Raw genomic sequence first — 22,497 nt, 5'->3', positions numbered from 1 at the left:
TAAGTTTTACCCAGAATTTCACACATGGGTGCTGGTCCCCAAGCCCTAGCGAGGACCCCCAGAAAAGTAGCTCTGGAATAGAAGGGCTCAGGGGCCCCGTGTCGGGGTCTCCCTTGGGAAACCTCAGCTCCTACCCAAATTAGGAGAGAAACTCAGAGCTGCTGGGGCGCACTAGTGCCCCAGTCTCTGCCGCATTCTTGGCCACCAAGACCCGAAGGAAGACACCGCGCAGCCTGAGCGCAGGTCCGCGGAGGCTTAGGCACCGCCTCCCACCTGAGGTCCCGCCCACCGCAGCCCCAGCCTCAGGCCCCGCCCAAACCCAGCCCCGGGACTGGCCCCCGGCTCCGCCCACCCCTGCCTCAGGGTCGGGTCTCCGGCACCCTGTTCCCGCCCCAACCCCGCTCCTAGCTCGGACCCGTTCTCGCGGGCTTCTGCCGGATCCTCGCTGCGTGATCCTCCCTGGGTCGCGGTCCCTTTGAAACTTGAGGCTTCCAGGCTCCGGTGGCTCCCGGGGCTCTGCCCCGGCCCGCAGACTTTGCCCCGGCGTCCACCGCGGGATCACCGAGGGACTTGGTGTAGCCCTCTCCTCGCCTCCCCCCAGCCCCCCTGTCCCCACTCCCGCCACCCCACCCCCGGCCCAAGGAGGCCAAACTTTGTTTTCTTAAAACATTTTTACTCCTTTCAACCCAGAAACATCACAATCTAAGCGGACGAGAAGGGAGGGGTAGAGACGAGGGCATGGGCGGGTGGGGGTTTTGATCTGCGCCGGCGGAGGCCGAGCCGGGAAACCCTCTCCCCGCCTTTGGCGTCCCCTACCCCACCTCGGCGGGCGGCGGGCGGACGTGTGGGTGTTGAGGGGGCGCCCTCAGGGGCACTTCCGCTCCACGCACTGCTTCCCTCCCTCCTCATATTCCTGCTTGGAGATCCACATCTGCTGGAAAGTGCCCTGGGAGGAGAGGGGGGGGCGACAGAGGCCATCAGGACGTCCCTGGAGGAAAGGGGGTTTGGGGGGGTCGCGCCCTCCCACTTTCCACCCGTGCAGGCCCAGCCCCTTGGAAACCCTTCTCCTGCCCTCGGACCCCGGACCCCGGCCTTTCCACCCTCAGGGACCTCCCCAAGCCTCCCAGCCCTCCTTCCAATTCAGAGGGTGAGTACCCCCGCTCACGTTGTTCAGTCAAGACGTTCGTTCATTCATTCAACAAGTATTTATTGTCTGTCTGCCCTGGGCCCTGCGCTGGGCTAGAGCTGGGTAGTGGAGCTTACAGCCTCAGGCCAACCAGCCTCCCCGCCCCCCAGTTCCTCCTGTACCGGTCACTCCATCAGGCCTTACAAACTTGTCCAGTCCCCCACATTCCCAAGAAGAATCTTTGCTCTGCCCTCACTGGAGTTGTCTTGATTCTACATGCCACCCCCCACGTTGAACCTTCCCCCTTGAGGGTCTCTTGTGCTGGGCATCTCGGACTGTCCCTTCTTTGATGGTTGCTTCATCTCTTCCTGAAAGCTGGTGCCTGGGTCCCTGGTACTGTCCCTTTTTCTCTCCTGGGCTCAGAGTCCTGAACCTGCTCATCCACTCCTAGGACTTCTGCTCAGGCACTAAAACTCCACCCCTCCCTCAACCTCCCCTTGCTGAACCGGAATATTAGACCCAAATACTCAGCTGTCTTTTGGGCACTTCCCTCTGAGTCCCTCAGGACTGCAAACTCAGCATGTGCACCACTGAGCTCCCCCAGGCCTGACCCAGACCTGCTCCGGTGGTCTCTCTCACCTCCTACACTAGCGCTGGCCAATATAGTGGTGACGGAGCACCTGAAAGGTGGCTAGTCGGAATTGAGATTGTTCTACAGTTATAAAATACACAACGGATACTGAAGACTAAATCCAGGAAAGAGAATGTAAAAAAATCTCATTTTTAAGGGTGCCCGGGTGGTTCAGTGAGTTAAAGCCTCTGCCTTCGGCTTAGATCATGATCTCAGGGTCCTGGGATCGAGCCCCACATTGGGCTTTCTGCTCAGCGGGGACCCTGCTTCCTCTTCTCTCTCTGCCTGCCTCTCTGCCTACTTGTGATCTCTGTCAAATAAATAAAATATTTTTTTAAATCTCATTTTTATATTGATCACATATTGAAATGATAACATTTTGGATATAAATAAGGTACATTTTGTTAAAGATTTTTTTTTTTTTTTAAAGGAGGGACATCTGGCTGACTCCGTTTTTAAGTAATCTCTACACCCAATATGGGACTCGAACTCACAAGCCCTAGAAGAAGAGTCGCATTTCTACCAATTGAGCCAGGCAGGCGTCCCAAATAAAGTATATTCTTTAAGCTTAATTTCTCCTGATTCTTGGGGCTCTTTTAAAATACGGCTACTAGAAAATTTAAAGTTGGATGTGTGACTCGCATTACATTCCTGTTGGACACAGCTGCCAGGAGCTAGCACCCTGGGTGTCCTCCTGGGCTCCTTCCCTCTGTCTTCTTGGATCCAAATGCTGCCCACATCCCGTCCATTGGACTTGTGATGGGCTTCAGGTTCCACAGCCTGATACGCACTGCTCTGTCAAGACCCCGTCACAGTGGAGCCCACAGCAGCCCTGTTCAAGCTGCTCTCCACTCGGCTGCCCCGGTGAGCTTACTGACCTCCGGTCCGACCGCGTCTGCCCATCGCCTAGGTCTTGCCTGCCTCTTTCCGTAGCCCAGGCACCATCTCTCCCTCTTTGCCTCAAAAGTTCTTTAGTCTTCCATCTCAGTCTGAATGCTCCTTAGGAGGCCCTTCGTGACCCTTGAACTAGATCAGGTCCTCCCTTGAAGGAACACCCCCACACTTTGTCTAAGGGCCTGCCCCTGGAGCAGGGGCCTAGGTCGGGCACGCAGGTGGGGCCACAGGAACTGTATGGCTGATAGGTTCCCGGTCCCCAGCTGACTTTGCACTGTCAGCTTCCTGTATTTCTTTTTTTTTTAAAGATTTTATTATTTATATATATATTATCTCTGCTGAGCAGAGAGCCCAATGTGGGGCTCGATCCCAGGACCCTGAGACCATGACCTGAGCGGAAGGCAGAGGCTTAACCCACTGAGCCACCCAGGCACCCGCCCCAGCTTCCTGTATTTCTGACACTTGTCTGTCTCCCTAGGGGCTGCCCCTCTCTCTAGGCGTTATCCTTCCTGCTATGTCATGGCCCCACTGTCCCCTCAGTGGGACAGACACCGTGAGATGATGTTTTCATCTCCAGCTCCCCACTCAGCGTCTTGCCTTTGCCCAACAGCAGGCCCAGACAGAACTCCCCACCTACTGCCCCAGAACCAGCCTGCCTGTCTCCCCTTCTATTTGCCTCTTACCCAGCACCCTGTCCTCACTGCTACTCACTCTGTGACTCCGGACCAATGGAAGGAGCCTCCTCGCAAGGTCCCCCCGTGTCCAGCTCACACCCTGATCTCCAGAGACTCATGCCTGACGTAGTCTTCCCAAACACGACTGGGACTGTCACACTTCCTCCTCGCCCCAAATCTTCAGTGTCTCTCCTCTGCTTAGCACAGTGGGAGCCTCAGCCACAGTCTCAACCCCCACCAGTCTCTCCAGCTTCCTGTCCTCCCTGATTTGTCCTGATGGCAGAGTCACCCTTCTGGGAGCACTAACTACTCTTTCTCAAAAATAAGAGTAAGGGGCGCCTGGGTGGCTCAGTGGGTTAAAGCCTCTGCCTTCAGCTCAGTCCCTGATCCCAGGGTCCTGGGATGGAGCCCCGCGTTGGGCTCTCTGCTCAGTAGGGAGCCTGCTTCCCCCTCTCTCTCTCTGCCTGCCTCTCTGCTTACTTGTGATCTCTGTCTGTCAAATAAACAAAATCTTTAAATAAATAAAAATTTGTTGAATGAATGAATAAAGAGGCAAGGGGATGGAGCTGTGTGGGTCTGTCCCTTTCCCACAGCCAGGGCCCCTTCCCTCTCACCAGTGAGGCCAAAATGGAGCCCCCGATCCAGGGACTGAACTTGCGCTCCATGGTGCTGTTGCTGGCGATGAGTTTCAGCCGCATGCTCTGGGGGGAAAGAGGGGCTGGGGGAAGCAGACACCTGGGTTCCGGGAAGGGACAGGGCTGGAAGTGGGGAAGTCTGGGAAGCCACAGGGGGAGGGGTCTGCTCTGGTGGCCAGAAGCCTTGCTATTGGGGAAGGAGGAAGGGCGGCGTCCTGAAGAGCTAAGCCAGGACCCTGGTCGGGGTGGGCCCCTACCGGCGGGGTCTTCTGGGAAAGCTCGCGATTGAGCCTGTCCGTGAAGCCCTGGAGCAGCGTGTTCCCACCAGTGACAATGACACTGCCGTACAGGCCCTGGGAGCAGGGAGGAGCGCGCCTTCAGGGCCCAGCCCCTGCCAGTCTCCCCGCGGCCCCCACCGGCCCCCACCCCGGCCCCTCTGCCCAGACACAGTCTCGGGCCTCACCGGGCGGATGTCGATGTCACACATGCCGATGCTGGTGGTCACCACGTGGCCCACACCCAGCATGGTGTTCCCCGACAGGCCCTGCCAAGAAAGGGGACCTGGGGTTTGGGGCCCTCTGCCCTCTCTCCCCAGACCCCAGGGATCCTTCCCAGCACCGCCCGCAACCCCCCCCTTCTGGGAGCACTGCCCCCGCAACAACACGCAGGCCTCTGGGGAATCCAACCAGCCCTGAACCAATACCTCCCCCAGGGGGCCAACCTTGACATTGGAGGGATCAAACAGGCCCTCTGGAATGCGGAGCCTCTCGGCACCGTAGTCTGTGTTGTAGCCGTTGGGCATCTCATAGTGCACTGTGGGCATCTGTGCAGCCACCCTGCCCAGGAAACAGAGAGACTCTGCCAGGGGGTACTCACAGAGGACCAGGGACACCCCCAGAGTCCCAGACCTGCCCTCTTGCCCACCCCTGGGCCGGGGGGTGCCACTTACTGCTCGTCATAGGGAGAGTCTGAGACCTGCAGCACAGAGGCCTGGAAGTCCTGAATCACCTCCTGAGGACCCAGGGAGCTGGTCAGGGCCCCGGCTCCCTCCGCAGCATCCCCAGGCTGCCCACCTGCCAAGCCTCCCTGTCCCTTCCCCTCTACTCAGGGCAGGGGACTAGCTGCTGGGGAGGGCCTGGGGCTGTTTCGGGGGACTCGCTCCTCACGTTGCACATGTAGTTGTGCCAGGACTTGGAAACCTGGGGTAGCTTCTCCTTCTTCCTCCAGTTCGGAGGGGCGCCCTCCCGGACGGGTTCCTGCGGGGGCACAAGGCCTCTGAGCACCCTTCCTCCATTCCACCCCTGTCCAGCCCCCCCCCACCCCGTGCTGCTGCCGCCAACAGGCACCGGGTTCTTTGCTCTGTTGCCTACAAAAGCGGTCTCTCCGCCTTCCCTTGTCAAAGGAGAGAGAACAGGGAGAGGGAGAGCCTGTCCGCATGTCCCCCACTCTTGCAACAGGGACAGCTGATCTGAAAGCCCCCAGCCAGAGAAAGCTGAGGGCGCGGGGAATACAGCGGGAGACCAGAACCTTCAAGAAGCAGGCTTTTCCTGAGCTGTGTTCCACGGGGGGGGGGGGGGGGGGGTGGTCCAGGGTGGACCCCCGCAGGCAGTGTCTCAGCACTCCCAGCAGCCCCGTATGCTGTTAATGCCACTTTGCAGGGGGAAGAAACCAAGGTGCGGGGAGCTTTGATCTCCTGCTCTGGGTGGCACAGCGCTTACATGGCAAAGGCAGACCTTGAACCTGGGTCTATCCCTCTTGCCCTCATATATCCTGCTACCGGCTGGCTGTATGACCTTGGCCACATCCTCCAGCCAGTCCGATCTCCGATGCCTCGGTTGTAAATTAAGGAATTGGACCCAGGGTCCTCTGCTCCCTGCTCTGATATCTAGCGGGTCAGTGGGTCAACAGGCACAGGGCGAGTGCCCAAGACCCCCCGGAGACCCCACCTTTGCTGCAATCATGTAAGGCGGAATAATGTCAATGGCCATCTCCTGGAAGAGCTCCCGGCACTGCATGGAGATGAAGTCCCCTGCCAGCGGTGACTTGACGATGCCTGGAAAGGGAGGGGGGTGTTAGGGGCTGGATCTCCCCCCACCCCGCCAACTAAAGCATCCCCGACCCCTGTCGAGGCCCCCACCTTGTTGCAGGACGTAGCCATCATGTACTGGGATGGCTGTGGTGTGGGTGGCCCCACTGTCCAGCACCAGGCCCGTGGAACGTCCGTTTGCAAAGCTGGTGTGGGATGGGGAGGTCAAAGAGGTAGCAGCAGCAAGTGAGGGACTGGGGTTCAGGTCTGGCCTGGTCACTCTCTGCTTTCCTGGTCCAGCCCATCCACGGTCCGCAAATCTCTCATTCTGGCTTATGACCCATCAGTGGAGAAAGGTTCCTGAGACCCGTGTCTCTTCTTCCCTGTCTGAATCACAACTTCTTCCTCTTTCTCCTTCCTTCTGCCCTCCTAGTTTCTATTTAGTCTTTGTTCAGTGCTTTGTGGGCACCTTGAGATGTGGGGCCCTATTGCCCCAGCGCCTAGCACAGGGGTCAGTGCAAGGCAGAGACTTTAAAAAATGAATGCTGATTGGCTGTTTGTGGAGGAAACTCCTCAATGTTAGATATTTCTCCCTGTTCTCTCCAGTCCCAGCCCCTGCTGTCAATGTGGTCCCACTCTCCTCCACCCCCACTCCCCACCCTGGTTCAGCCTGATCCAAGGAATAGGAAAGAGCTGCTGATCTGGCCACCCCAGGGTCAAAGGCACTTAGCCCACAGGAGTCCTTCTGCACTAATGGTGTACAAGGTGGGTGTCTGCCCCTCCAGGACACTATCCCCACAGAATCAGGTCCAGCCTCCTGCTCTACACACCGCAATCCCCACCCTGGCCCTCCACCCAGCCAGAGCAGCCCATGCCAGAGGATACGCGGTAAGCACAGCCGTCTTGCATAAGAAGAAGGCAGGAATGTTGTACTGCTCGAACATCAGCTCTGTCAGCTTCTCCCGCTTGGCCCGTGTGTTCCACTGGGGAGAAAGTGCAGGAGGGGAGGCTTCAAAAAGGGAGAGGCACAGAAACCCACGCACACGCATGCGTGCATTCACACACACACACACACACTCACACACACACACACGAACTTGGACTGAAGAGAGAGATCAAGTCTCTTGATCCACACAGACCTTTAGGGTGTGAGAACTATGAAGAATTTCAAAGGTTACAATCCAAACCCAGCTGAAGAAATCAAAACTCAGGGAGAGTGACTTGACCAAGTTCACACACAAAGCCCTTGGTAGAGCTTGGTAGAGTCATAGTCTCTTGACTTCTGGCCACTATCAAGAGGGCCACTGGCCACTTTATTGTACAAAGGAGTCAAAGTATATAGACTCCTTTGAGCCTCCAGTTTATCCCTCTCTTCCTCACTTTAAGCATCTCAGAAGCAAGAAAGCAGAGAAGAGGAATTCTGGTAGGAACTGTGGGTTGAATTAAAATATCCAATGTTGGGACGCCTGGGTGGCTCAGTTGGTTGGACAACGGCCTTCGGCTCAGGTCATGATCCCGGGGTCCCGGGATCGAGTCCCGCATCGGGCTCCCAGATGCATGGGGAGTCTGCTTCTCCCTCTGACCTTCTCCTCGCTCATGCTCTCTCTCACTGTCTCTCTCTCTCAAATAAATAAATAAAATCTTTAAAAAAAAATAAAATATCCAATGTTATCCTCTTCCAAGATCCCAGCAAAAGGGGTAATTTAGGGGCATCTGCGTGGCGCAGTCAGTTAAGCGTCTGCCTTCAGCTCACATCATGATCTCAGAGTACTGGTTTCAAGCCCTGCATCAGGTTCCCTGCTCAGCGGGAAGTCTGCCTTTCCCTCGGCCTTTCCCCCTACTCGTGCTTTCTCTCTGTCTCTCTCTCAAATAAATAAATAAAATTTTAAAAAGGGGGCTCAGTGGGGAGCCTGCTTCCTCCTCTCTCTCTGCCTGCCTCTCTGCCTACTTGTGATCTCTGTCAAATAAATAAATAAAATCTTAAAAAAAATAATAAACTAAAAAGGGGGCGCAATTTAAAAAGATATAAACCCATGGCACCTGGCTGGCTTAGTTGGTAGAGTATGCAACTCTTGATCTTGGAGTCATGAGTTTGAGCCCTACATTGGGCATAGAGGTTACTTTTTAAAACAGGGGGGTGGGGTGCCAGGGTTGTGCAGGTGGTTAAGTGTCTGACTCTTGGTTTCAGCTCAGGTCGTGATCTCATGGTTGTGAGATCAAGCCCCTCATCGGGCTCTGTACTCAGTGCAGAGTCTGCTTGAGGTTCTCTCTCTCTCTCTCCCTCTGCCCTTCCTGCTTGTGCTCTCTCTCTCTAAAATAAATTAGGAAATCTTAAAAAAAAAAAAAAGGACACAAAGCCACAAAAGCCAACCAGCACATGAGAAGATGCTCAACATTGTTAGCCATTAGGGATATGAAATTTGAAAGCACAATGAGATACCACTTCATACCCACTAGAGTGTTGATAATAATTAAGGAAGAAAGAAGGACATAGAAACACTGAAACCCTTGTACATTGCGGTGGGAAGATGAAATTGCTCAGCCACTACAGAAAACAATCAGTTTCTCAAAAAGTTAAACACAGAATTACCATATGACCCAGCAATTCCACTCCTAGTTCCATATCCAAAATAACTGAAAACAGGTACTGAAATAAATCCACATACACAACTATTCAAAACAGCACTATCCACAATAGCCACAGATGGAAACAACCCAAAAGTCCATGAGTGGATGAATTGGAAAAACAAATTGTGGTACAGCCATACAGTGGAATGCTACTCAGCCATGAAACAGAATAAAATGCCAAATAAATGCTACAGCATGGATGAACCTTGAAAATATTATGCTAAGTGAAAGAATACAGACATGAGAAATCACATGTTGTATGATTCCATTTATAAGAAAGATCCAGAATAGATACAGTCATTGAGACACAAACCAGACTGATGGCTGCCAAGAGGAGGGAGAGTAGAGAGAAACTGGTTAATATAAATGTACTTTCTGGGGCACCCGGGTGGCTCAGTGGGTTAAGCCTCTGCCTTCGGCTCAGGTCATGGTCTCAGGGTCCTGGGATCGAGTCCCACATTGGGCTCTCTGCTCAGCAGGGAGCCTGCTTCCCTTCCTCTCTCTCTCTGCCTGCCTCTCTGCCTACTTGTGATCTCTCTCTCTCTTTCAAATAAATAAATAAAATCTTAGAAAAAGAAAAGAAAATGTACTTTCTTTTGGGGTGGTGAAAATGTTGGGGAACTAGATAAAGATGACAGCTACACAACATTGTGAATGTATTACATGCCATTGAATTGTTAACATTAAAAAAGCTAATTTTCTGTTGTGTGAATTTTACCTCAAAAAAGAGATAGAAGAAGAGATAGAGAGATACCCTCAAGGTTTGGGAATAATAAGGAAGGAAAAAAGAGCAACATAGTTTTGAAGGTTGGAAATCAGATAGTTAAGTGGTAACTGATTTAACAGATTCAAGAACATGGACTCCTAAGTTGGTAGTGGAAAAAGCCAGGAACAACCTGTGTCAAACTGTAGAATCCTCAGAGGGTTCAGGAATTGGTAGTTTCAGGTACCTGTGGCAGTTAAGGTCAAGGGCAAGCTAAAATAAGATTGTTTAAAGCCATTCAAGTGACAGCTCCCAAAACTCTCTCCCCAGTTCCATGTCACTGGGATAGTACCCACCCCAACCTCTGCAGAAGACTGGAGATTTATTCCCTAGAGTAAAACTGAGGGCCTCTGTCCTGGTGAGACACTTGACACAGTCAGGAGTGAAGACATTATACTTAAAACAGGAGAAGTAAGTGATTCCATGCATATTAAATGGTGATAAACTCAGCCCTATTCCCTCACTTGGCTCCCAGAAAGGGGATGGCCAGTCCTGTCTGTAGGGTACAAGTCTTTCCCATGAGTTACATCAGAGATCTAAAGATGCCAATTATCAGAGGCTGCTTAACAATCATCCCAGGCAAGTCATCCTGTAGCAACATCCTTTATCATGACAGTCAACGAGTGCCCCAACCCACAGAGCCTCCAGCCAGTGTTTCAGTCCACCACTTGCAAACATAAGCACACAACCAAGGATTTCTCAGAATCTGAGAAAAGTCTCACAAATGAGATAGAGACCTCCCAAAAAGGGCAGGGGGAAAAAGCAATTTGGAAGAACAGAGATCATGCAGGGAAATGAAAACTTCCCAAAACAGAAACAAAACTAATATTATTCTGAGAAAACACATGATACTGCACGCATAAAGGAAGGACTGGAAGTCCTCTTTCTTTTTTTTTTATTTTATTTTATTTTTTTTTTATTTGTCAGAGAGAGAGCAAGTGAGAGCAAGCACAGGCAGACAGAGTGGCAGGCAGAGTCAGAGGGAGAAGCAGGCTCCCCGCTGAGCAAGGAGCCCAATGCAGGACTCGATCCCAGGACGCTGGGATCATGACCTGAGCCGAAGGCAGCTGCTTAACCAACTGAGCCACCCAGGCGTCCCGAAAGGACTGGAAGTCCTAAAAAGTAATATTCATGGAACAAAAAGAGCTCTTGGAGATTGAAAATACAGGAGGAGAGATGAAGAAATCAATAGAAGGGCTGAAAATAAAGTTGAGGGAATATCTTGGTAATTAGAGGAAAAGAGAAAAGGAAGGAAAACACAAGAAAAAAAGACAAGGAAATGAGAGGACCAGTTCAGGAGGTGCAAAATCCAAATGATATTTTCCAAAAGACAGAACAGAGAATATTGAGAGACATATATCACCAAGGGGTGCCTGGGTGGCTCAGTTGTTAAGTGTCTGCCTTTGGCTGGGGTCATGATCCCAGGTTCCTGGGATCAAGCCCCACATTGGGCTCCCTGTTCAGCGGGAAGTCTGCTTCTCCCTCTTCTGTTTCTGCTCTGTTTCTGCTCTCGCTGTCTCTCTTTGTCTAATAAATAAATAAATAAAATATTTTTTAAAAAAGAAATATATCATCAAATAAATAATTAAAACTACTTAATTAAATAATTACTGACATATTTTTTCACAGAATTGAAAGACATAGGTTTTCAGATTGAAGGGACATACTGAGTTTTTAGAGTAATGGATGAAAATTAAGCAATACAATATGGAGAAATTACACAACACGAAAGACAAAGTGAAAATTCTACAAACTTTCACAAAGAAAAACATTACACCAAAAGTTTATGAATTAGATAGTTCTGCCTTGTGTGTGTGTGTGTGTGTGTGTGTGTTTTGTTTTGTTTGTAAATTTTTAAAAATTTTTTTGTAAACAAATAATGTATTTTTATCCTCAGGGGTATAGATCTGTGAATCACCAGGGCTCTGCCATCTTGATGGCAACAATAGGTGCTAGAAGCACCTTCAAGATTTTAAAGAAAAATTATTTCCAATCTGGAATGTTATACCTAGCTAAGCTATCAATCAACGTCGGACATGCAAGGTCTTAAAAATTTTACTTCTCATGACCTTTCTAAGGCGGTTACTAGAGGATGTGCTCCAGGAAAACAAGGGAGTACATCAAGAAAGGAGTAATGAGATATAAGAAATAGGACCTCTAGCATAGGAAAGAGGTGAAGGGATGCTTTAAGAAGAAGGTGAAGAGAGATGTCAGGATGAGAGCTATGTCCTTTGTGTAGAAGGAAACAAGTCCAAGGTGGAGCAAATCAGTGGATCTTTGGAGAGACTTCTTCAAGAAGATGAAATTGATAGAATATCTAATGGAGGGGTGCCTCCATTTTTTTAAAAAGATGTTATTTATTTATTTGACAGAGAGAGAGAGATCACAAGTAGGCAGAGAGGCACGTGGAGAGAGAGGGGGAAGCAGGCTCCCTGCTGAGCAGAGAGCCTGATGTGGGGCTCAATCCCAGAACCCTGAGATCACAACCTGAGCTGAAGGCAGAGACTTAACCCACTGAGCCACCCATGTGCCCCAAATAAATAAATTCATTTAAAAAAAAAAAGAGTAACTAATGGAGTTAATGTTTTGAGAAAGGATATAAACAGATAAGTAATAAGCAGATGAATAATTTAGGGTCATATTATTAAATAAATAGAAGGCTAAGCAAAATAAAAACCAGTATCATATTCAGTTCTAAGAAAAAGAACTGTGCAGGAAAGAGAAGTGACAGTAGCTTATTGCCCATCCCAGACCTGATCAGCATACATAACCATCACTGTATAAATACAGAAAATATTTTTTTATAACTTTTAAAAAAGATTTTATTTATTTATTTGACAGAGAGAAAGAGAGAGAGCACAAGTAAACAGAGTGGGAGGCAGAGGGAGAGAGAGAAGCAGGCTCTCTGCTAAGCAGGGAGCCTGATGTGGGGCTCGATCCCAGGACCCTGGAATCATGACCTGAGCCAAAGGCAGCCACTTAACTGAGCCACCCAGGTGCCCCAGAAAATGATTTTTTTAAAAATTTAAAATAAAACTATATTTAAAGGTGGGGAATGAGGGAAGTGTGTAGTGTGAGCTGAAGGAGGAAAGAGAGCTCAAGGTTTCCTTCCTTCCTTCCTTCCTTCCTTCCTTCCTTCCTTAGAGAGTGTGCATGTGCCCAAAGCAGGGCAGGGTCATAGGCACAGAGAGAGAGAGAGAGAATGAATATCCCAAGCAGGATCCCGCTCAGCATGAAGCTCCAGGTGGGGCTCAATCTCAGGACCCTGAGATCATGCCCTGAGCCAAAATCAAGCGTCCCAACATTCTACCGATTTTCTATAGTGGGAAACCAATGCCTGAAACTGTAAAATCCATAAGCAGCATTTTGAGTGTAATATTTAGAGATATGGAAGAACATGACAAAACTTATCTAAAAGAAAAGCAGGTGCCTCTGGAAAAGGGGGATGGAAAGAAGGGGATATGAATGGTAGTTCTTTATAAAGCAAACTGATTCTGTACATATACAACATTGGCAAAATTTTTAAGTTAAAAGATCCAAAAAGGACTTTGGTGGGGGGGAGGGGAGGAACAGCAGTAAATAAGCCAGAATACATAAAATATATGAATGGATAAAACAGGAGGAGGGAGAGGGATAAAGACTAAAACCAGAGAGGAAAAAAGTGCTTGAAGGTGGGGTGGAGTTGGAAGAAAAGTCCGAAAAGTTAAGTGGAGTGATGATGGATGGCAGACGCTTTGAGGGTGGGGAAGAGGAGTGAAAGGCAGAAAGGAGGCAGGGAGCCCCTGGGGCAGGACTGGGGTTTGGGTAAGGCACTTACCGGGGCCTCAGACATGAGCACTGGGTGCAGGTTGGGCTCAGACTTGACGTGTTTACTGTAGGTATGATCCAGAATGGCACGGAAGCATTCCCAGTCCTCAACTGGGGCCAGGAGACCAGCATGGAGAGATGAGGGTGGGCCAGCAAGGGTCCAGGGACAGGAAGCAAAGCAAGGAGGGAGGCCAAGTCCAGGGGAGGGGAAGTGAGATCAGTTCCGGCAGAAATCCCCCCTTCCTAGGTATCTGTCGGGCCCCTGGGCTGGGAACCAGGCAGCTGTGGGGCAGCTGCAAGGTAGACTCCATGGGTGTGGGGTGATGTGTCCCGGGTTGTGGTGTGTGGGCTCCGGGTCTGTGGCGGGAGACGGTGGGTGGGGGCTCCTTACTCATGCCATTCTTGAGGGGCGACATGACCTCCGCTCCATCCCGAGGCACATGCAGGGCGTTGGTGTCGATGTGGAAGATCTTCCCTTTCTTCTCTTTCTCCCCCTCCAACTCCAGCCCGCCCCCCTCCTCCGCGGCCAGCAGCCCCACCGTGGTGGGGAAGTCAGCCTGGAGGGAACATGGGCAGGAAGAGGGATCAACCTCCTGCCCCTGTCCAGGCCCATAGCAAGGTCCTCAGCCCGCCCATGGGTTCACTCCCACATTCCTGGTCTCCAGAGCTTCTCTCTGGGTTGTGAGAACCCTGGTTCACTAGGAAGCATGGAGCGGAGTCTGGAGCTCCTAGGACTCGGGGATGGGGCTGAAAAGCTCACCTTGGGGCAGTCCTCCCCAGCGTACCCAGCGCGGACTGAGAAGGAGCCAATGTCAAAGACCAGCGCTCCCACCTCATCTGTGCAGGGAGACAGGTGTATGAGGGGACTTATTCCAAACTCTCCCCGCTATCCACCCCCCCCACCCCCGGCCCTGGATAGCTCTGAGGTCAGGAGGTCAGGGCAGAGACACAGTTTCGCCACCTTCAACGCTTGCCAGGGCAGGGCAGGTGGGAGCTCCGCCTGGAGTCTGGGGTCCTGGGAGTGGGCTCAAGCCTACAGAGTCCCTTCTTGCCCGGTGGCCTTATTCAGGCCACTCTCTTTGCCAAGAAAAAAGGGGCCGGAGGCGGGGTGCGGGAGGAGGTGAGTTGGATGGTGGAGAGTGAGCCCAGTGCGCGCAAGCTACCGACCCGGGAGGACCAAGGTAGGAGTGGCGCAGGACCCAAACCCGTTCGAGCGCCGGGTGACAGGCCCTGGGGTGCCCAGAGCTTAGGTCGCGCGGGTTCGGGGTGCAGGGCTGCCGGTGAGGCCGCGACAGGCTGGGGAGCCTGAAGCCCGAAGTTAGCTCACCTCCGCCGTAGACGCCCCCGCTCATAATGCCCTCTCAGCGTTGCTCACGGCCCGTGGGCGGCGGCGGGATCAGCACCGAGGCGGCCGGACAGCTCCCGGGATCCCGGGCGGGGCGGGGCGCGCGGTGGCCAATCAGGAGGCCGGATCCCCCGCCCCCAATGGCGCCGCCGATTGGCTACAAGGCTAGACAATAACCTGACCGGGGGCTGCTGCTTTAAAGGGGCAGACACCGCAACTTTAAGATTTGGGAGAGGATAGCCAAGGACTTTGAGACTGATCCCAAGGGATAGCCAGGTAGAGAGCAGGCGTACGAAAGAGATGGAAACCTTGTCCATCTGGACCAGGACGCCGCGGGATGACTGATGGGATCCCTGCTCCATTACTTTTGTAAATGGGGTGGAGGAGAGGGCACCGTAGTCCTGGAGAGTTGTCCATTCTCGGGCTCCTGAGCAAGGTTCTGCCAAACTCAAGCCTGAATGAAATCACAGGGCAAAGGAGGGAAAGGAAGAAGGGAAGAAGGAGAGGCACAGGAGGGGGTGTGTCTCCATCTTCTCCCTGTTTCTTCCCACCCTCGTCTTTCTAATGGCCCCTCTTTTCCATTCTCATCCCAGGTGCGTGGGCCCTATACATACACGTGTACCCGTGCTCAGCTAACCCATCTTTAGCTTCCTTCCCTCATTAGTTCTCTCCAGCTCTTTTCCTGGCCTGCCACCACCTCCACAGCAGTTTTAATAGCAAAGGGGAAGGCGCAGCTCCGACAGCCTGGCTTAGCTGAAAGACTCTTACGTGAACATGTGTGTAGATGTGTGCCTGAATGTACGGGTTTATGAGTGTCAGGGTATGTGTTCATATGCATGTGTGTGCGTGTGTATGTATATGCATGTGAATACGTTTTTTTTTAAAGATTTTATTCATTTATTTTTTTTAAGATTTTATTCATTTATTTGACAAGTAGGTAGGCAGAGATAGGCAGAGAGAGGGAGGAAGCAGGCTCCCTGCTGAGCAGAGAGCCCGATGTGGGGCTCGATCCCAGGACCCTGAGATCATGATCTGAGCCGAAGGCAGAGGCTCAATCCACTGAGCCACCCAGGCGCCCCAATACATTTGCTCTGAGGGCACTACCACCTACTTGCTGAGGGTGGGGGGAGCAATAAGACCATGGATGGTGGGTTTCAGCCCCCCCCCCACCAAAGAACAATGATGGCACAGGAAGAGGGTACCTTGTGACAGCCAATGCCCCAGCAGTTTCTCTGCTCACCAGATGCCCATTCTGGAAGAGGCTTCGCCCGCCCCTCCCCCACAAGGGACAGATGCTTTAAGATGGCTCATTGATTACCCATTGGCAACAATGGTATTTCACATGCCCAAAGCTGGCTGGGAGTCCAGGCCTGGCGCCTCAGACTGGAGTTGTCCGGGCTTAAGTGGGAGGGGTGAGCTGTAGGGGAGAAAGCTGACTCTATTGGGAAACTGAAATATTCCTGAGTGACCTAGTTATTGGCCTCTATAAATGAGACCTGGATGACTGAATGAGCCCCTTGACCTCTTGGCACCTGCATTTCTTTATTGTTCACAATTATTGTTATTATTATTATTGTTTCTGTTGTTATTGCTGAGGTGAGACTTACAGGGACACTGGAGTGGAAAGTGATTCTATTCGCAGCCTGCCCCTCTCCTTTTGTTGACATTTAATGACATTGCTTCACTCCTCTGTCACCCCATCCCTTAACCCGGTCGGGTCTGTTTCAGAGACTGCCCCAAGTCAGGAGAAACCTCACTGATAATGGGTCCAGCCCCTGGATTTACAGGGATTTCCCCAGACGGAGGCACAGCCCTGTCTTGGGTCACACACCCGACCGGGGCAGAGCCTGAGCTAGAACTCACATCTCTGATCAGCCAGTTGAGACATGACCTTATTTCATAATACTTCTGTGTCCCAGTCCAAGCTTCACCATCCCTAGCTGAAGGATGGCTGGGAGTGAGGACACAGTCTGATGCCAGAATCAAGTATCTGGCTAAGAGCTGGACATGCAGGACTGTTCAGTAAACACTAGTCCTAAGTAAACACTGGGGAGTTTTTGAGGCTTTACTACCATTATTCGTAAGTTAGAAATTGGTAGTGTTGTAATAAGAACTGAATTTTCCTCTCATGGTTGGTGGAGAAACTACAGCTGGCTGATTACACCCCTGGACTTGATTTACCTCCCAGTCAACTGTGGCCAATTTCCATGGGTCATTCTGTTGTATTATGATTCTGCCGCATTATGTATATAGTTCAGGTAAAAGATTACTAATATATTTCACCATCCACTCACTGATTCAGCAAACATCTTTGTGCAAGGCATGGGAGTACCAAGATGCGTAAAATCTATCCCTGCTCTCCAGGGGTTTTGGTGCAATGAGGAGCTCAGACATGCATGAAAGTGGGGGGAAGTGAGGGCCTGGAGGAGGGAGGGGCTACCTGTCTCTCAGAGCTCAGGGAAGCTTCTAGAAGTGAAGTGTGAGCTGAATTGTGAATAATGAATAGGGTTTCACTGGTGAACACGGTGGGTCTTCCACACCGAGAATAGCATGTGCAAAGTTCTAGAGACATGAACATTTCTGGCATACATGGAGTCAGGAGCTCAGGCTTGAAGGAGGGTTGCAGATAAGCTGATGGCAGAGACCAGAGTCAGGGGAAAATGAGACTAGAAAAGTGGCCAGAGACCAACTCGTTCATACTTAAACTCTATTTTGATTTGGCAAACACAAAACATCCAGTGCCTGGATGTAAAGCATTATAAGTGCTTTACAAATGTTAAGTAATTTAGCTCTTGTAATAATCCGACTATCATCCCCACTTTGCATGGGAAACAGGCATGGAGAGATCAAGTGACTGGGCCAAGGTCTCTCAGCTAGTACATGACAGAGCTGAGGTCTGAACTGTAGTGTGTGAAAAGTACTGATCCTGGGGGAAATGTTACCTTGCTTCTGTTCATTTCATAAATGTTCTCTAGGGGCCTGATAGACACCAGGAATAACATGGCTCACATAAGTTGATGTGACTCTCCTAGGGTTTAATGTCTATGCTGGAAGATGGAGGGTTAAAAAATTAATTCCACAAAATCATCTGGAAGTTCTCACATTCCAAGCCCACATTCGGGGTGGCCAAAGACGGACATCTGGTCATGAGGTGAAAGGTGGTGGGGCCTGCACCCTCAGACCCCACACCTTGGAAGTGATTTGGCATCTTGTGATGGTCTATTCCTTGCTCAATGAGCTCTCCCCCAGTCCTCTGCCAGAAAAATCAATAGTCTTGGCTTCACAGGGAGCCCCTCCCTAGTGAAAGTGGTGAGCGCCCAGAAAAGGCCGCAATAGGAGTGGAGCCAGCATTGCAGTGGAGCACAAACAACAGTGCAGTCGGGAGGCAATATTTAAATGAAGCCTGTGAAAATGGAACCGAATTTTCCCAGCTGACAAAGAAGTCGTCTTGGAGTGGGGGTGGAAGGCATTCTGGGAGGGGACAAGACCCAGCCTGTGTGTCATGAAGTTTGGCCCTTCTCATGGAATCAGTGGGCAACTACTGCATAGTTTTGTCTTTTTTTTTTTTTTTAAGATTTTATTTATTTATTTGACATGAATGAGAGAGATAGAGCATGAGAGGGGAGAAGGTCAGAGGGAGAAGCAGACTCCGCATGAAGCTGGGAGCCTGATGCGGGGACTCGATCCTGGGACTCTAGAATCATGACCTGAGCCGAAGGCAGTTGCTTAACCAACTGAGCCATCCAGGCACCCTACTGCACAGTTTTGAACAATGAAGTTATATGATTTAACTTGCATTTTAGAAAGGTATATCTGGAAGCTATTTGGCAGATGAATAGAGAGGAACTAACTTAGAGGCCAGGATACAGGCTAGGACTAGGGTAATAGTATTTGGCATATGGCGGAAGGGATGGATTTAAGCAATATACAAGAGGTAGCATGGACAAGATGTATCCACCAGTGACACAGATTGCTAGCTTTACATCAATGGCCGTCTCCCTTCTTTCTTTATTAATGTTTTAGGTGGGTATATGGCTAAAGACTACATTTCCCAGCCTTCCTTGCAATTGGCCAATCTCTGAGCAGAAGTTAGTGTTGTCCTCAAACAGGAAAGAACTTACGTTTTCTACCCCAGGTATGATTGTGGAATGCTGCTCAGGCCATACTAGACACAGAGGTGGATGCTAGGTGCTGAGGATGGCAGGCATGCCCCCACAGTCCTGGAGATCTATTTTAAAGTTGTCTTGGGGCGCCTGGGTGGCTCAGTTAGTTAAGCATCTGCCTTTGGCTCAGGTCATGATCCCAGCTTCCTACTCAGCCGGGAATCTGCTTCTCCCTCTGCCCCTTCCCACCGCTTATGGTTTCTCTCAAATAAATAAATAAAATCTATAAATAAATGAATAAATAGTCTCTTAAGCGGTCGAATTTTGGGGACTCTTTGTTATAGCAGCTTGGCCTAGATCTTTTCTTTTTTAAGATTTTATTTATTTATTTGACAAAGAGAGAGATCACAAGTAGGCAGAGAGGCAGGCAGAGAGGGAGGGGGAAGCAGGCTCCCTGCTGAGCAGAGAGCCCCATGTGGGGCTCCATCCCAGGACCCAAGACCATGACCTGAGCCGAAGGCAGAGGCTTAACCCACTGAGCCACCTAGGTGCCCCTTGGCCTAGATCTTAACTAGCTGATCATCTCTGGATACGGGGAATGAGGGTGTGAGAAGCTCCTGAGTGGGCAGTGATGCCATTAACTGGGCCAAGAGATTCAGAGACGAGTAGTGTTGGGCAGGGTGGGATGGGGTAGAAGAGGATTAGTTTAGTTTTGAACGTGTTGGAGGCGACATGTCTGTGACCAGTGGTGTAGAGTAAATGGTTTAAAAATCAGCTCTTCTGGGGGCACCTGGGTGGCTCAGTGGATTAAAGCCTCTGCCTTGGGTCCTGGTGCAAGCCCCACATCGGGCTCTCTGCTCAGTGGGGAGCCTGCTTTCCCCCTCTCTGCCTGCCTCTCTGCCTACTTGTGATCTCTGTCTGCCAAATAAATAAATAAAATCTTTAAAAAAAAAAAATCAGCTCTTCTGGAAAGGGGAGCCCTGAAAAGTTACTTCTATCCACATGACTTCACTGAACAAGGAGCTGGGAAGAGAGGTGCACACTGGGTTCTTGTGAGCCGGTGTGAACAGACACGCTGACTCCAGCACACCACTGTCTGTGAGCAACCACGTGAAGATACTCAGGTTGCAGTTAGACACATACCAAGTCTACACCGGGGGTGGGGAGGGTGGGGAAGAACTCTGGGCCTGACCTGGAGATTTGAGAGGTATAAGCAATTCGAGGACAGTCACAGTAATGGAGGAAGGCACCCGTGGGAAAAGGAGGCTGAGACTGGGATCCTGAGAGAAACAATGTTCGTGGAGGCCTGGAGGACCGAGGAGAAGCCTGAAAAAGGAGAGACAGAGGAAGGAGGAAGCGGCCCGTGCCCCATGAGAGCCGGGGTCTCCACATGTGCTCCAGGGCTCCCGCTTTCTCAGAGAAATTGGTCACCATTGACCATTCCCCAACCCTTCTGTATCCTTCACCTCCCCCAGACCCCTTCCTTCCCATTATCATCTACAGAAGTTCCAGTAGCTCCTAACACAACGCAAATACCTTGACTTCAGATTTTCCTCTCACCATAGGTAGCTCCACCTTTCCACCCCCACCCCTTCCAAGTCAAGATTCCCAGAACTTTGGCCACTTTGGTTATCTCCACTGCCTCCTTTTTTTTTTTTTTTTTCCTTTTTCTTTTTTACTTACCTTCAGCCCACCACAAGCAAAGCAGTCACTGCAAGCGCTCTTGCAAAGTCACTGATGGCCTCCACGTTACTTAATCTCATGAACACTTCTCAGTCCAGTCTTGCTTCATCCTTCCACAGCGTGGAACAGAGTTTGCCATCCCTTTTTGGAACATTCTTTTCTTTAGGGTTCCAGAACTCCACATTCTCCTGATTTTCCTGTTAGCTCTCTGGCTTCTCCTTTGGCAGCCTGTTCTCCTCTGCCTGACCTCTAATGTTGGAGTTCCTCAGGGCTTGGTCTTTGGCCATCTTGTCTTTTCCCTGAACCTCTTTATGACTTCATCTGTTCTAAAATGCCACTCATTCTCAAGGCTCGATTCCAACTCATATTATTCTGCTGAGCCCCAGACCTCCGTTGACAGCCACCAAATATTCTTCTCTGCACATCTCCTAGGCACTACAAACCTAACATGTCCCAACTTAAAACTTTTGATCTTCCTCCCCAAATGTGTCCCCTCTCAAATGTTCTCCTCTCAGCAAATGGCACTTCCAAACCAGCAGCACTAATTGTCATTTCAATGATCATCTACCATCTGTCTCCTCCGTAAACTGTAACCTTGTGGTTGTATCCTCCAAGCCTAGGGTGGTGCCTTGTACATCACTGAGACTAAGCGAACGAACGTTTGCTGCATGAGTTAGAACAAAGAAGCATATTAGCCAAAAGTAAGAGGAAAAGTGAAGCCAAAAGTGAGAGGAAGCGATGTCAGATGCACTACAGAGATTAATAAAATTGGGTTCTGGTCCTAGGCTGCCAGTTTTCTAAGTGACTTTTGGAAAGTCACTTCGCCCATCTGTAGATTGACAGGAAATTGAAGTGAATTATGTATAAGGTCCCTTCCAAATTCTAATGCCTAACTGACATCTATCATCTACTGCTAATATGTCATTGAATTGGTGCGTGCACATAAAAGGGATTTGTGCATAACAAAGAATGTGACTTTGGTTTCTTTTCTTTTTTTTTTGTTTTTTTTGTTTTTGTTTTTTTTTTTTTGGACAGAGAGATCACAAGTAGGCAGAGAGAGAGGAAGGGATGCAGGTTCCCCGCTGAGCAGAGAGGGCGATATGGGGCTCAATCCCAGGACCCTAAGATCATGACCTGAGCGGAAGGCAGAGGCTTAACCCACTGAGCCACCCCAGCGCCCCTCTTATCTTCTTTAAAAGCAAAAAACAAAAAAGAGAAAACTGTACTTTGAAAGCTTTTTGTAATGCCTTTAAGCTTTTGTAATGCCTGAGTTGAGACTACAAGAAGTTGTCTGCTTTGGTACTTTCACTTTTCCATCGGATGAGGGCTCAGTGAAGGCCGGTCATTTGACTTGAACCTTCCAAAGCATTTCCACAATGTCACAATCTCCTAACGATCGAACGTGACTGGCAGGGCAGGCAGCGGTCAACACTCATTTTACAGATGTGGAAACTAAGGCCTATGCTTACATTCTCAGTCCTTTACAGGGAGGGTCCATGAGAGCGTTCCTCCAGAGGCCAGTATTGATAATTACCGCACAATTAAGTCGCTAAAGCTGCCTTGGTTCCTATCTCAACTCCGCAGTCCTAGGAACCTGCTTCCACTACTATAAAATGGGGACAATGCTAGTCCTGACATTCACAGCACTGTCGTGAGGATTAAATAAATATGGAACTCAGTAAATATGAGGTATTGTTACAGGGTCACGCGCTCCAGTAGAGTTCTACAAAAGCCCACGCTGGGGGACTTCCCGGGCACGACTCTTCTCACCATTCCCAAGTTCAGGGGACCGCACCACTCCTCGGGGACTTTCAGAAGAGCCGTTCTCTCCCTCCGCCGCGTCAGGGCCGCGGGCCCAGGGCGGTTCGGATCGGGATCTCACCCTCTCGGTCCTGCCCGTAGAGGGGCGTGGTCTCACCGGGGCAGGGGCGTGGCGAACCAAGAACTGGGGCGTCAAGCTCCCCGGCCCAGTGTGGAGCCGCCCAGTCCGGGAGGGTGGGTCACGTGACCAGCGAGCGGGTTTCTCCCCCCCCCCCTTCCCCGATGTCGGTACCACTTCCGTCAGTCCCGGAGGGGGGGGTGTCTTGCTCCTTTTCGGGAAGCAAAGCATTCGTTTTGGTCCTTTTTGCGTCGAAGTAATTTGGTGTAGTATCTTTGTTGTGACGGAGTCAATCCTTGCCCC

The 22,497-nt window shown here is 50.7% G+C and overlaps 1 protein-coding gene across 5 annotated transcripts; it reads right to left on the bottom strand.

The window, feature by feature from the left end:
* Positions 1–652: 652 nt before the first annotated feature.
* On the bottom strand, positions 653–22,459 carry ACTL6B (actin like 6B). 5 transcript variants are annotated; one of them, XM_045075039.1, is made up of 16 exons: positions 22,086–22,459; positions 19,825–20,456; positions 14,512–14,983; positions 13,945–14,021; positions 13,576–13,741; positions 13,195–13,295; positions 6,872–6,969; positions 6,098–6,192; positions 5,907–6,013; positions 5,127–5,216; positions 4,910–4,971; positions 4,682–4,796; positions 4,424–4,504; positions 4,218–4,313; positions 3,940–4,026; positions 653–946 (listed from the first exon to the last, which is right to left on the bottom strand). In XM_045075039.1, the coding sequence occupies exons 3-16, from the start codon at positions 14,534–14,536 to the stop codon at positions 866–868; spliced, it is 1,281 nt and encodes a 426-aa protein (XP_044930974.1). In that variant the 5' UTR covers positions 14,537–14,983; positions 19,825–20,456; positions 22,086–22,459; the 3' UTR covers positions 653–865. The 5 variants fall into 5 exon arrangements, 4 of the variants coding, with proteins under 4 accessions (XP_044930974.1, XP_004761593.1, XP_004761592.1 ...); XM_004761536.3 differs by lacking the exon at positions 22,086–22,459 and having other exon boundaries at positions 19,825–19,958; positions 20,316–21,363; XR_001180984.2 differs by lacking the exon at positions 22,086–22,459 and having other exon boundaries at positions 3,940–4,043; positions 19,825–21,363.
* Between the last annotated feature and the right edge of the window lie 38 nt (positions 22,460–22,497).

Source organism: Mustela putorius, unplaced genomic scaffold (assembly GCF_011764305.1).
Source record: "Mustela putorius furo isolate JIRA1106 unplaced genomic scaffold, ASM1176430v1.1 tig00000139_pilon_pilon_pilon, whole genome shotgun sequence".
Taxonomy (NCBI): Eukaryota; Metazoa; Chordata; class Mammalia; order Carnivora; family Mustelidae; genus Mustela; species Mustela putorius.
This window is presented reverse-complemented; position numbering and strand designations above follow the sequence as displayed.

Excerpts from the sequence above, each read along its gene's own strand:
- ACTL6B (XM_045075039.1), bottom strand. The coding sequence starts at position 14,536 with ATGAGCGGGGGCGTCTACGGCGGAG. Across the intron at positions 14,022-14,511 it reads CGGGGGCGTCTACGGCGGAG|ATGAGGTGGGAGCGCTGGTC; the intron begins GTGAGCTAACTT and ends CTCCCTGCACAG. Across the intron at positions 4,027-4,217 it reads TTTCCCAGAAGACCCCGCCG|AGCATGCGGCTGAAACTCAT; the intron begins GTAGGGGCCCAC and ends CTTTCCCCCCAG.